At 36.0% G+C, this 13,850-nt stretch overlaps 2 protein-coding genes and 1 pseudogene across 3 annotated transcripts; all 3 read right to left on the minus strand.

The window, feature by feature from the left end:
• Window positions 1-1,136: 1,136 nt before the first annotated feature.
• LOC149042774 (uncharacterized) lies at window positions 1,137-2,508 on the minus strand. The gene is made up of 2 exons (XM_089213501.1): window positions 2,373-2,508; window positions 1,137-2,178 (listed from the first exon to the last, which is right to left on the minus strand). The coding sequence occupies exon 2, from the start codon at window positions 2,162-2,164 to the stop codon at window positions 1,151-1,153; it is 1,014 nt and encodes a 337-aa protein (XP_089069627.1). The 5' UTR covers window positions 2,165-2,178; window positions 2,373-2,508; the 3' UTR covers window positions 1,137-1,150.
• Window positions 2,509-2,709: 201 nt separating this feature from the next.
• On the minus strand, window positions 2,710-7,876 carry LOC149042775 (uncharacterized). Its single transcript, XM_089213488.1, has one exon. It carries the CDS (start codon window positions 7,707-7,709, stop codon window positions 2,757-2,759), a length of 4,953 nt encoding a protein of 1,650 aa, XP_089069614.1. The 5' UTR covers window positions 7,710-7,876; the 3' UTR covers window positions 2,710-2,756.
• Window positions 7,877-11,880: 4,004 nt separating this feature from the next.
• Window positions 11,881-13,573, minus strand: LOC149042776 (uncharacterized; annotated as a pseudogene). Its single transcript, XR_016188840.1, has 3 exons — window positions 13,087-13,573; window positions 12,657-12,815; window positions 11,881-12,369 (listed from the first exon to the last, which is right to left on the minus strand). The product of XR_016188840.1 is annotated as an uncharacterized LOC149042776 (transcript).
• Window positions 13,574-13,850: the final 277 nt, after the last annotated feature.

Genomic DNA, 13,850 nt, shown 5'->3' on the forward strand with positions numbered 1-13,850 from the left:
ATAATCTCGTAACCTTCAATCGCAACTTCGCCCTTTTCATCCGTATAATTTAACATGATTTCATACCGATTACTTGATTCTAATTTGTAATTTTGATTACCTACTGCATTTAATTAATCCTTGTTTCTACTGTGCATTCAAATTTTCTTCTCCCTTCTACTAGTAACTTTTGGAGGAACAGAATGTGTAACAACTTATTAGGGACCTCTACACGAACCATGAATTGCGAACAAAGGTTTTCGTTAAAATTTTTTACCTTTCGGGATGTCTACGATAATTTTCACATTCCCACACGGATCAGTGATCGACGCGAGCCATCTTAAGAAGAAAAAAGGATTGCAAACCGACAAATTTAAAGGAATTTGCGAGGCTTTTTTAGCTCTACATGTTGTACAACATCATGCGCAAAAGAATATTCCCTTTAAGCGACCTGGCACGTGTCTTTTAGGACCACTTGTGATATAATGTATTCTTGCCAAAGGTTTGGGCTGAATTGATTCTCACTGTGGGGTTTTGTAACATATTAGTCCATTGCAATTGTAAGAAAGTACATAAGCAAAGAACACTGCTAACAAACGACGAATGTAAAACGTAACATTTGTTAAACCAGAAACTGCCAATCTTTAAAGGAAACATATATCTAGCCTGTACTCTTATGGATTACAAAGTACCAATAACTACATGTCATGGGATAAGTGAAGGGCTTACTCGGAGAAATGGAAAATACTTGTTCCATCAAAACTTTAGTTCAGTGTGAATCAAGCAACGAAACTGGAAGAACTCGATACTGTGTAATTGGAAAGGATGTAATTGCATTCAACACAAACTTGTGACACAGACCTTTCAGTTAGCTGACAGTTCACATGAAAAATACAAATGCTTGGTGCAATATACACAATACTAGACATATTGCTGTCCATGAGAAAACAAGGAAATAATACAGTCGAAAGGTAACGATGTCATTCAGTATCATCATAATGATTAATTACATAAAATGTTCGTTTTTCAAAATTCTCTAAATAAATAAACAAAGGAAAAGCTAACTGGAACATTTCAATATTGTGTAACTGGAAGTAACATGGGTCCCTTCTACTAATTAAATGAACCTGAACATAACTTGTGAACTTAGCTTACAGTTCAAGAACAAAAATTAAGCCTTTGGCACAACATCAGTGACAATTTTAGTCTTCTTGTTGTAAGCGATTTCCACCAGAGGTAGATCGAGGAAAACTTCAGTAATGTTATCTTCTGTTTGGGGCATATCTTTTTTTCCTATTGCAATCAGTAGGTTTTTTATTGTTTGATCAAAAATTGTAAGTGTAAGATTGGTGTTATCATCGATCTTCACCACTACCTGCAGGTAGATATTTTTGCTACACTTTGCTAACTTTTGTTTAAGGCCACAATTACCGCACTTCAGAATGTTGGTGTTTTCATCATGAAGCTTTTTCTTGCACACCTGACAGGAGTGGTACACTGAAAACTGAGCAATTCCTAGTATTTCAGCGGTTGATTTAGAAATAAGAAATGATTCTGGGATGTCTGTTGGGGTGGCCAATGTTTCTTTGAATGGCTCAACTTCTGTGATAGTTGTAGATCCATCTCTTGCTGTTGTTAATTCATGCCAGTCACCATTCTTTCTTACTTTCAGGTTCTTGAAGGCACAAGTTTTCCCTTCTTGTACCTGATTAGTATACTGTTCCCAGAGAGTTATCCTGATAGAACCAAATGGATCTCTTAGAGTTGCTTCCACCTTACTCTTAGGGCCATTCATGGTATTAGCCTTTTTCTCTCCTGACAAGTAAAGGAGATTGGCTTTGACATCAACCAGCTGTCCAGGATTAACAGAGGTAATGGATGGTATGCTGACAGTTGTTGGGATTGTGATTGGTTCAAAGTTGAGTTCAGGCAGTGGTTCCAATTGGATTCTAGGGCTCATCAGTACACTCTTTGTATCTCCTGTTGCATCGATGTTGAATTTCTTGATTTTGATGGGGCTTTTCTGTTCACTGTACTTTTTGAAGTCATTGTGTTTTGCTGCTGAGAAGCATACCCCCCTAAAAACTTCTGCTTCTGTTTGAATTTGCATATCAAACCATGTGGTTTTAGAACCTTTCTTTAGAGGAGAAATGTTATGAAGATAGCCAGTAAGTTCATCCTCCATTTTTCAGGAACAGGCTGTAAGGGAAAAATGGGATAATACATGAAATTACTGGTATTGACACTAAGACTTAAAATGAGGAGAAGGTACTTAGATTTAAACAGAGAAATAAGTATATTTAGTTGTTATTATATACACTGGCTAAGAAATTGTTTGCTACTATTGAGAGAAAGGGGAAACCAAATAAAATTGAAGAAAATTGAAAGCTTACCTCTATCCCTATGTTTATTCTTTGATGCAAAAAAGTGTAAGAAGGTTGCCAAAAAGCAAAACAACCTTCAGAATTGCATTATAGTTTTAGGTTATCTTGTTGAGGAATTTCATTAAGGAAAATTAGTATTTTTAGATCAGTTACTTGACAGTTAACTAACTGACTTCACATGTGTGCCTATTTTCAAGTTTCTATCCTTCAATTTATGCAAAAACACTGGCTTGTGATCTGAAAAATTGGAATATCTTATCAATACATGCATAAATTATGATGGATGTCAAATGAATTTCTGAATTAATCTTCCTACATTGAATTCTATTGGTACCTTATGGCATTCTCAAACATCTTACATGTAGTTACATGTGTATTCAATTTTTAACAACATCAAGTTTTAATCAATGCACATATTGCTTTATGATCAGTGAAATATGTTTCCAGAATGTGTACAGTCACTTGTGATTCAGGCAAATTGATAGTTGTTCTATTATCAGTAGTATAGGATGATACCAATTGTCTGTAATTGTTTTCTCTTATAAACAAGTTATTGAGGGGAACTTTCTCTTTTTGAATTAAGTAATTAACATTAAAATCCCCAAGAAAAACATTAAAATCAGAACAGCAACTATTGAGAATTTGGGTCAATGCTAGACACATTTGTTGGACTGACACTTTCGGTGACCTGTACACACCTATGATATTAACATGGGGAATGGCAACAACTTTGATAATGGTTATTTCTACTCCATTGGTGTTTTTGGCCAGTGGATATCCAGGCTTAAAGGGGATTTTAGTGTATACAGCTGTTCCACCAAAGGGCCTTGTAGTAAGTATTGCAGATTCACTGTCATTTCGAAATATAGTATACCCACTTATGGCATAGCTGGCATTGCTATCTAAATGATACAGTCTTGTTTCTAAGAATATATTGATATCCATATTTGAATAGTTTAGGTCACTACGTATGTCTTCAATATGTTTATGCAGAGATCTTGAATTAAGGAAGCAAATTTTAAAAGTATTTGGGTCTAATTCATAGATCGGAGTATTAGAAAGTTTGGTTTGGCGATCTGTGCGTAACTGCTGCATGTGAACTTTAACATCATGATTAACAGCTATTTTACTTTCAGAAAGGTCAGTTATGTAAAATCCATCAATTGTTGTTACTCTGCTGAGTCCTACATAATGCACACGAGGTATTGCTCTTTTGGTGTTAAAGTTAACAGCTATTCTAGTTTCTGTGTCACCTTGTGATCTATGTATGGTTTTGGCTGCTGCAGGTCTTAATGGAAACTGCTTTCTTACAACTTGGGCTGTTCTGTTTCTTCCTACTGCAAATTGTGCAATGATAGGTTTGATAGGAGTCCATGTAGGTTCAATTCCTTGCAAATACAATTGCTTGTTATCATGTCTAGTTTTTTCTCCAACATCAACATGGTCAAACTGTACCCAAATTATACCGGATGGTCTACTTTTGTCATATAATGTAATCTTTTTGATAATATTACTTGCCCCATTTGTGATACCATCATCAGTTCTTACATTTAATGCTATCTCTGTTCTCTCACCCTCAGCAAGTTGAAGGTTTGAGGCTAACTGCTTGGTTTTTCTAGGATCTAGTGGTATTTGGTTTAATATCTTACTTCTGAGTTCTGGAGAGTTTGCACCTATAACACTGTCTAAAGCTCTAATGGTGTATTTATCACCAGTAGCTGCCATATGGACTCTATTGTTCCACTCATCTACTTTAGAATTCTGTATAAATAGATGGGGAATATCAGTTGGGTAGTCTCTACAATTTTCTGAAATGCACCTCTCTTTAAGTTTGGCAATGTCATCTGTTGTGTGATTACCTTCTCTTAATCTGTTAAGAATTTCAGCGAATTGTTTACTTTCTCTCTGCCTCATGATTTCTTGTAATTCAAACATGGTAAAAAGTTCTTTCCAGAGGTTGGGAGCAAGAGCTCTATACTCTGAGTCTTTCATGTCTTTAAACACATATCTCTCCATAACTGGTTCTAGCTGGAATAAATCACCCAGTGCAATAACACTAACACCCCCAAATGCCTCTTTGCTGCCTTTAATATCTTTTAATCTATTGTTTATTTGTACATTAAACATGGTATTTCCTACCATAGATATCTCATCTAGAAATATTAGTTTAAGTGCATGAAGTTTGCATCTCAAAGTGTTAAGTCTACTAGAGTCTAGTGGTTTGTAATTCTTAAGTGATTGGCATGCTGGTATTTGCAAGGTACTATGTATTGTGTTACCTCTGATAGAAAAAGCAGCTTTTCCAGTAGGGGCAAGCAACAATATTTTGACTTCTTGGAAATCTTCTCCATGTCTGGAGTTATAATATTTTAATGCTGCCTGATATAATGCTATGACAAGATGGGACTTACCCACTCCAGCTCCTCCAGAGAGAAAATAGTAAAATGGTTTGTCTGATGTTTTAATAAGATGCAAGACATGATAAAAAAACTCTTTTTGCCTTTTATTTAGTGTTTGTACTAATTGTCTATAATCATTGTCTTGCAGCTCATTTAATATTAGTGGTTCAGTACTTGTTGTCACAGAAGGAATTCCAACATCTTCTGATAGGTCATAGTTCTCATTGAAGTCAGGATGTAGGTCATGAACACCTTCATACTCACCTTGGTATTCTATATTTTGAGTAAATGGTGCTATTGAATCAAACTGATCATCACTCAGAATATTATCATTTATGTGCTCCTGAATTTTATCAATTTCATCGCTGTAAACAGCATATTGTTTCATTTGGTCATTTATGGCATCTTTCATAAGTAAAAATCGGGCCTTATAAGAAGAACAATTGGATATTAAGTCAGTTTCCTCATTTCTCCATGATGTGAAGAGCATAATTAATTCACGGTAGTGTTTCTCTGGGTCTTTTTCTTTGTTAAACCAAACACTTCTAATAATTCTAGCTGATGATCTTTTTCTATTTGTTTCCTTATTGCTCCTACTTTCATCAGGTAGGGTATTATCATTTTCATCAGTGCCTGTTTCTAAAGGAAGTTTATCTGTATCATTTTGAAAAGATTTCTTTACATAAGGCTTTTGAGACAAGTCATACCATGCTACCCAATCTGCTAATGTTAGGTGTTCAAGGCTGAAAGGACGTTTTACATATCTCTGCAACAGACCAGTTGTATACACTTCTTCACAATCATCTTCCATTTCTTTAATTTCATTAAGTTGCTTTAGGAGCTGCACTCTTTCATCGGGAGGTGCAGTATTTATGAATACCACTTGTCGTGATGACTTCTTCATAGGGAGCTGGAGAACAATGTAGACAGCTTCTTGTGCACTAATTTCAACACTATTTAAAAATTTGTTTCCAATATCCGTGACTTGTTGCTTGATGTTGGAATTTTCTTTCCTCGCTTCTGCACATGCTTGTCGCAAAAGTTCACTCATTCCTTTTTGTGCTTTAGAAATATATGATACTATATACATAGCACACGCATAGATGTCAAGAACAAATTGAATATCCATGTTTGCTCTCCATGCTTTAAGGCAAGTTGGGTTGTAACTATTAATTCTTAACTCACTTGGTTCTCTTTTTAAAAATATAGTTGGAGAATTCAAAGCTGACCTGATAGCTAATCTATAGTTATTTCCAGTAATACTTAGTTTAAGAAGCAGCTCCTCAAAAGTAATTGATTCACCATCCTTTAAATCATTTAGTTGCTTTTTAATAGTTTTCCAAGTTTCTTTATGTTTTTTAATTTCATGTTGTGATATATCTGAACCTAAAGGATACATGATTTCAGTTGCTCTCATAGGAGGTTGCGGGTAATTAAATCGACATTCACTCTTTGACTTCTTTCGACATGTGTGAGAATGCCTGTGAATTTGTCTGTTCACTAGTTTCTGCAGTTGTGGGTCATCAATTGGCCATTTACAACTTACAATCTGATCAATGAACGTTGTAACAGTTGCATCATCATCAATTCCAAACACTGGTGCACTTTCTAACCATATAAGCATATGGATATGAGGTAAACCTCGTTGTTGAAATTCTACTCTATAGAACCAGTCAGATATCCTTCCTAGAGGTTGGCACTTATTCAAGAAGAAGTTAGTGAGAAATTGACTGATCTGATAATCAAAATGTCTAGCACATGATACTGGGTCACTTTGAATTAACCTACATTTTTCATCCCAGTTCATATTTTCCAGATGAGTATCAGTGTACTGTTTGTGGTCAACCAACTCTCCAAGTATTCTGAGCAAATGAATCCACTGAGTTTCTGCTGAAGAGAAACTACAAAATAACGAGGCTGGTCCTAATTGTCTTATCATGGCAAACAAGTCTTTCTTTGCTTTTTCAAAATATGGTGGGGAACCTCTTAATGCTCTAAGAAACTGAAATCCATCATCATGATGAATCAATTTCTCTATTGCTCCTTCTTGTTTAAGTTGTGCTGCATTTAAAGTTCTGCTATTCCCTTTGCACTTTCTAAGAGCAACTTGGGAATTTCCTAATAGTATTTTCATTTGGAGTTTCTTTGTTTTAAAGAATATGTTTTCAACACACATAGCCACTCTTCTATCTGACCGCCTCAATTCAGATTTACAAATGTCACTGTAATGCACGCTAACCAATCTCTCTTTATTTTCTGGTCGTTTTTGTCCAAGAAATATGCCAGGGTATGCCAATTCTTCAGAATATTGATCTCTGAATATGCTTAAAGGTTTATTCCCTTCACCTGGTGCAACATTTAAAATATGTTGACCCTCATTGTCCTCAACAAAATTTGTGTTTGTCAACATGGTGTCAGTAACTCCAGCAGGTATTTCTACTTCATCTTCACTCCACTGATCTTCAGTCTCTACAACTTCATCACAATTAGTATTACTTGAAGTATTAACACAACTGTTAACAATATTTTGTAGCCCTTTGTGTTCATTTTCAATATTTCTTTCATCTACCAAACAGTTGTCTCTATATTCTATTCCCCAGACCTGATTAACTGTTATTCCTTCTTGTCTATACAGGCTACTGTTATTGATGAGCCAGTTAGCTGCTTGAATAACTTTATGCAGTCTTACATTGAAAGACATTGCCGAACTTTTGTATTGTAATTTTCTCTTTAAATTTACTTTAATTGTATCAGTATCACTGGGTAACCTTGGTAACACATTAACAGTATTGGATACTTCTGCCACTACATTAACTACATTTCCAAGAATTTTGAATTGCCTTCCCCTTGGAGCTTGCAATAATTTTTGAAATGCAAGTCTTGTTGCAAGAAGTCTACATTCAAGTTCATTCAAGTCAAAAAAATCTGGTTTTTTTGGAAATTGCATTCCATTTAAAATAGCAGTAGGAGGAACTTTATTCTTTACTAAGTACTTGTAGCATGTTCTGCAAAGCCACTCTTTATGTTTGACACTTACTTTATTAATAAGGTATTTTTCCCCAGCTGCAGGATTTGATTTCTTTAATGTATTGGCTGAAGAAACACTGTGTTTATACCATAGCTGGTCACAACAGCTACAGATGTATAATGGACCTTGCGACACTATTTCATGAAACTTTGAAATGTGATGATTCTCATTTAGGTCTTCATCATTACTACTTTTTGTGGCAGTTGTTGCTACTCTAATGTGACATTCTCTATTCTGGTTTGCTACCTCACAGTGACATTGTTTTTTTTGGTTTTTCGTAGTGGTAGAAGTTTGGTCATCTATCCCAGACAGAACACTGCTATTCCTGTTGTTTGATTTTTGCATCCTACCTTCATCAGTTCTCCTTTTTTTCATATATTCCCTCAGGTAAGGATTGCGATTCCTTTTGGCGCTTACTTCATTGATTTTAGATGTCTGCTTCCTACTTTCACTGGCCTTTTTCTTCTTCCTATATTCTCTCATGTACATGCTTTTTTTCCTTTTACATTTTGCTCCAACCTTGTAGCAGTCTTTAAATCTGTGGTATTATAGGTACTGCAAAACCTTAGAGGCTCAACTTTCACTCCTTCATCTCCACAATCATTGTTTACGCACAAGTCTTTTTATGCTTTTTTGTGAAATGTTAGGCAGAGTTCTATAAGCTTAAAAGGAAGTAAGCACTTGTTGTGTCTTTTGTTAAATTTGTAGTATGACATTGCAACACTGTTGTTGACTAGCAAAGTAAGTTTTAATAGCCTTGGTCTAATAGCCATGTCCTCCTTGGCAGCTTTAGACATGTGGTGCTTCTAAAAAAGGGCTAACTATTCCTGTGAAAAGTCAAAATCACTTGAGTCACATACTTCATGTGCATTTGATTCCTCTCCAGAATCATTGTCCACCTACCAAATTCTCCTTTTCCTGTTCCTTTTTGGAGTATTCAATATGTTTTCACAAGATAAATCATTGGTATCCAAGGATTTGTCCCTTTCAACATCTTCTCTGACAACGCTTTGTCCGCTGTCACTGTCTTCCTCATAGGTGCTAGAACTTTCATAAAACAACATTTATTGCTGTTGCTAAATAAAAATCTTCATTTTGGTAGTTTGGATCATTTCCTTTTAAATACTTGACATATTGATTATGAAAAAGACTGGTTCAGCAAAAAATATGCAGACCAGCCAGATGGCAGAAATGAAAAAATGTATTTAAAAGAAAAAAATTAATAGTTAGTCACCTAAAAAGTATCTTTTGGGAGAGTTGCGTGACATTTGTACTTTCACCAAGCATTCCACACCAGAGAATTGCAGAACTGCAAATTGTACATTTGACCACTGTCACTATATTTCTTTCCCCTCTCCAAAATGATGATTGTTAAAAGTAGATACATGATATAAAAAGGTCAGCTCTGAAAAAGACCTGCTTGGATGAAAATGTGCAATTAAAATGATTGCATGATCTCTCTCCATTTTTTGTTTGCTGTTTATTTCTGTTTGCTTTCTATTATGTATATTCAAAGCAATGATTGAAAATGTAAACATCTTATTGAGTGATACAATAAGTCATTTTCAACATCTAAAAAACTGGCTGTAGGAGTAGCTTGAAAGAGCAGCATAGGAAATTGGAAAAAAGGAGTGTAAAACTATTTGATTAATTTCTCTTACCTTTTTTGAAACGAGTTCACCATTTTCGCAAGGAAGTGGGCGATTTGCAATTCATGGAAAAATGTACCTGACTCCACAGCCATATACAGTATACTGATCACTGTCCCAATGTGGTTTCCTTCTGACTTCAGAACTCCTTCTGATGGGGTATAACATGCATCCCTATGGGAGCCATATCACCCACTCAAAGCTGTAGAGGTGTATCAGCTGTCAGGTTCACTCAGTCTTGTACAATCATCATGGCACTGTCCTGCTCTGCTCATTGCTGCCCTAACTGCATCAAGATAAAGAGGTTCTTGATGGTGAAAAACAATATTTAGAACAAAATACAGACAGGCTAGGCTCACGATCTTAATTACTGATATCATACTAAACTGTGAATCTCTGACTGAAATCGTCTATCCAAAGCAAGAAATGGAGCTTCTGCCCATCAAAGGAACCAAGTAGAAGTGGTCTACTCAATGAACACAGTTGGGATACACTTGTTTTAGATGTATATAGCAGTGCTATGAAAGGATTGAAAGATTCCCATGATCATTATGTCAAAAAGGAAGTCGATTAAAACATCAATTGGCTACCCTATTTATTAGGAAATGGAAACTGGAGAGAAAACTGATGTAAATATTGCTCAGTCACTATAGAAAACATTTAAACTTGCATCTTTTCAATGCAGCTAGTTATTCTACTTCCCTTTTGAAACTGAAAATTTGTTTGAGGTGGGTTTTGGAGGTTCTTAAATATCAAACCGAGTACTATTGCTTGGTTGTGTTTGAATAATAGTTTGTGCACTATGAAGTGGAGAAGACCTGTAGAAGACAGAACATTAGTCAAATTTCAGTGGGCTCCAAAAACCAAAACCCCTCAAGCTATCCACATTAAGGAGGCTGGGAACTCCACCCACTCTGTCGGGGAATTTTTACTGATCAGTTCTAGGCATGACTGTTTCTCAGGTCTCCTGTATTTTCACACAATGAATGCAATCTGTTTTTTCAAAGGTTTTATGAGTTTGATCCCTATTTTTTAACTTAGAAAATGGATTCTAAGTTTAAAAAAGTCACCTTAAAGGCGCATGTGACTACTGCTTAGAAGTTGAAAACTCTAAAAGGTAGAACTAGCATAGATAAGCTGTAATATGCATAAGAATGCATGCAAGTAGTTGGAATAAGGGACTGTTGATTTTTTTATGGGGTAGGGAGCGGCAGGATTTGACAATTTACTACACTTAAAACTTATATAGTGCAACTTTCCATGACACATGATCAAATGCACTTTACAATAAGACTAAAAATGAATAAAATTTAAAAGCAGATAAAAAGATTAAAAATGAAGTAAAATGATAGTAAATGATAGATAATAAAATAAACAATAAAAACTCTACTACAAATTAAAAGCTTGTTTAAAAAGATATGTTCTCACATGGCATTTAAAATTTGACAGAGAGTCATGGCTGGATATCTCACTGGGTAGATTGTTCCAGAGCCTTGGGGCAGCATAACAGAGTGCTCTACAACTAAGTGTTGGGAATATCTTGCCTCTTGGAACCTCAAGCATGACTTTTTTGCTGGATCTGAGGGAACATTCTGTTGATTTCTTTTGGCTGATTAATTTACAAATATAATCTGGTGCCATGCTGTGAACAGCTTTAAAAGTCATCAGTAAAATCTTGAACTCAATGCAATACTTGATGGGAAGCCAGTGAAGCTGAGATAAGACTGGTGTTGTGAGGCAAAACTTAGGTTGCTTAACATCTATAATCAACAGTGTCAAAGGCAGCAGTCAAGTCAAATAACACTAGTAGAACAGCATGCTGAGAATTCATTTCCATCAGGAGGTCGTTAGTAACTTTCAAAAGTGCTGTTTCTGTACTATGGTTCTTTCTGTTGGCAGATTGTACTGATGGCTAAAGATCATGTTTTTTCACTTTGAAGAAACACAACTCTCTCAGTTACTTTAGAGATGAAGGAAAGATTGCTTACAGGCCAATAATTCTTAAAAGCAGTGTCAAGACCATTCTTAAGAATCGGTCCAACCAAAGCCTCTTTCCATGCTGAGGGAAAATGACCACTTTCAAGTGAAATATTAACCATTTTGGTTAGGGCTGGTAAGAGGACATCAATGCACTTGACAACTAGAGTTGTAGGTATAGGATCGGTTGTAGGTTGTTTAGCCCCCACTGAGTCGATTAGCCCCCAAGAAAAAGTCGATTAGCCCCCAAGAAAAAGTCGATTAGCCCCCAATTGAAATCTGTATCAGACTTAGTACATTACACTTTTGCTACAATTTAGTTCGTTTAGGTTTTATTGGGTTTCTGTTTCTTTTAATTTTTATTTCAAAATAATAACTCATGTTGATCATTGACTTTTGAAGATGTGGTGGCTCCTAAAGGAGCCGTTGGTTTTTCTGCTAAGTCCAGTGACCTAGCAGGTTGTTCAGAAGCTTGGCCCATTGATATATGAGCAAGCTCTTAGAAGCTGTCTGGCGTTCTTGTCCCCGCTGCAATATTCATCCCATAGGCTAAATATCTTGGCCTGCTGTTTCCTGTACTTTCTTCGCTGTACCCACTTCAGCTTTTTCTCAGACACCAGCCGGATGTGAAGGGATGTCAGCCGGGCTTCTCGATGAAGCAGATCGATCAGGAGATACAGAGGAAGCTGAGATCTGCTGGAGGCGCGACGGTGAAGTCCATGATGCCAGCCCTCTATGTCATTGTTCGTTCATATGGACCGTAGGAAGACAGTCCAGGTCGACAGCTGGATGAACTGTCTAAGGTTTCCCTCCTCGGTTACTTGCGACTCCAAACGCTCAAACTGTGGTACAATCTTGTCTTCAGGAAGGCACGGCAATGCCATCATGTGACGGATGAAGTCATGAGTTCTGCGGTCATCCCTGTAGGACTGTTGAAGACCCAAATCCTGGACCTGAAGTAAGTAAGTAAGAAAAAATAATTAAGGTTTTTCATTAAAAAATGACCTCGTTTCAAAACTCATCGTTTCAAAATAAAGGTTATCTTATCATAAACAAAAATCCTCAATATTTCATAATTTGCATATCACATTTGATATTTGTTTTTCTCCGTACTAACTTACAAACGATCAACCGGTTTATACATTTATACATGTATCTTATCTTATCTTATCTTGAACATTTCACATCTCACATTTTATATTTCATACTAAGTGTAAAAGTTACAATTTTTCCTACTAACCTTTCTTCATAGAGCTTGAGTCCAGTGGAAGACACATCCTTTGATCTCAACTTCTGGCAGCAAACGACAAATCGCTGACCACATAGCCCGCTCGAAGTCTATGATCACCCTCTTAACTGCTGTAGGCGTCGGTAGAAATTCCAGAACTTTCTTTAGCACCTTAAGAGAATCCAAAGAAATAAAGTTATGCCAGAGGACTCATGAATGTATAGAGTTAAGCCTAAAAGAGTAATGAAAACATACTAGGAGAAAATTCGTGGACAATTTTGTCAGGGCAAGTCACTTAAAAGAGAATTACAGTGATTTGTAACATACTGCGAGAAAATTCGTGTAAAGTTTTGTCAGGGCAAGTACTTAACTTAATGTAAGAGAATTACAGTGACTTTTGAAGGATTTTTGACATAAGTAATGTACTATTACTGGTATTTACCTGTTTATAATCACTCTTCTTGCGTCCGGACATGAGAACAAACAGCAGAGGCACTTGTTTAATGTAGTCCTCATACCGGATGAAGGCGTTGATGGACAGCAGCTGGGTGAATGGATGGCAGCAAAGTTTGAAGGTCCCGTCAACGTACCAAGTTTTGGCTTTGCTGAGGTGGTGAAGCTGCTGCTCGGTTGCGAAAATCAGGTGTTGGCAGTCCCAGACATGGACGTCGGTGTGAAGGAAATCATCAGGTATGTGGTCCTCCTCTAGGTCGAACTCAAGGCTGGTGGGCTCTTTCCGTCATAGCTTCTGCCGAACTTTGTTAGCTGCATGGGCCAAATGAGACGGTTTTAATAATAATAATATAAACATATTTATGTAGGATTGCTGCTTCAGTTTTAAGAAAAAAAAACTGCTATCAATGCAGGTCCTGTAAAAAATTAAAAAATATAAAAATAAAAATAAAAAAGATTTAAAATATAGATAAAAATCAAATTACAATATTACAAAATAGTTTCACTAAACGAAAGATCGAACAGTTATAAATTCTAAGAATTATTAAAAATTATTATAAAATTTTTGCACCTTTGTAGAAAAAAGCGCGCTTGGTGCATTCTAAATTAATTTTTTCTAAAATAAGGTCATTATTATTTCTAGTTTTGTGGTGGTGAATGTCACGGTTTCTTACATTGAAATAATTAGAAAGGTATCTGGGAACTCTATCTGCAATGCACTCATCAACAAATCTTAAAATGTGTGTCTGTCTT

This window comes from Pocillopora damicornis, chromosome 7 (assembly GCF_964200805.1).
Source record: "Pocillopora damicornis chromosome 7, jaPocDami1.2, whole genome shotgun sequence".
In the NCBI taxonomy this organism is placed as follows: domain Eukaryota; kingdom Metazoa; phylum Cnidaria; class Anthozoa; order Scleractinia; family Pocilloporidae; genus Pocillopora; species Pocillopora damicornis.

Bases quoted from the DNA above. Each gene is read 5' to 3' on its own strand.
- LOC149042775 (XM_089213488.1), bottom strand. From the start codon at position 7,709: ATGCAATTTCCAAAAAAACCAGATTTTTTTGACTTGAATGAACTTGAA.
- LOC149042774 (XM_089213501.1), bottom strand. From the start codon at position 2,164: ATGGAGGATGAACTTACTGGCTATCTTCATAACATTTCTCCTCTAAAG.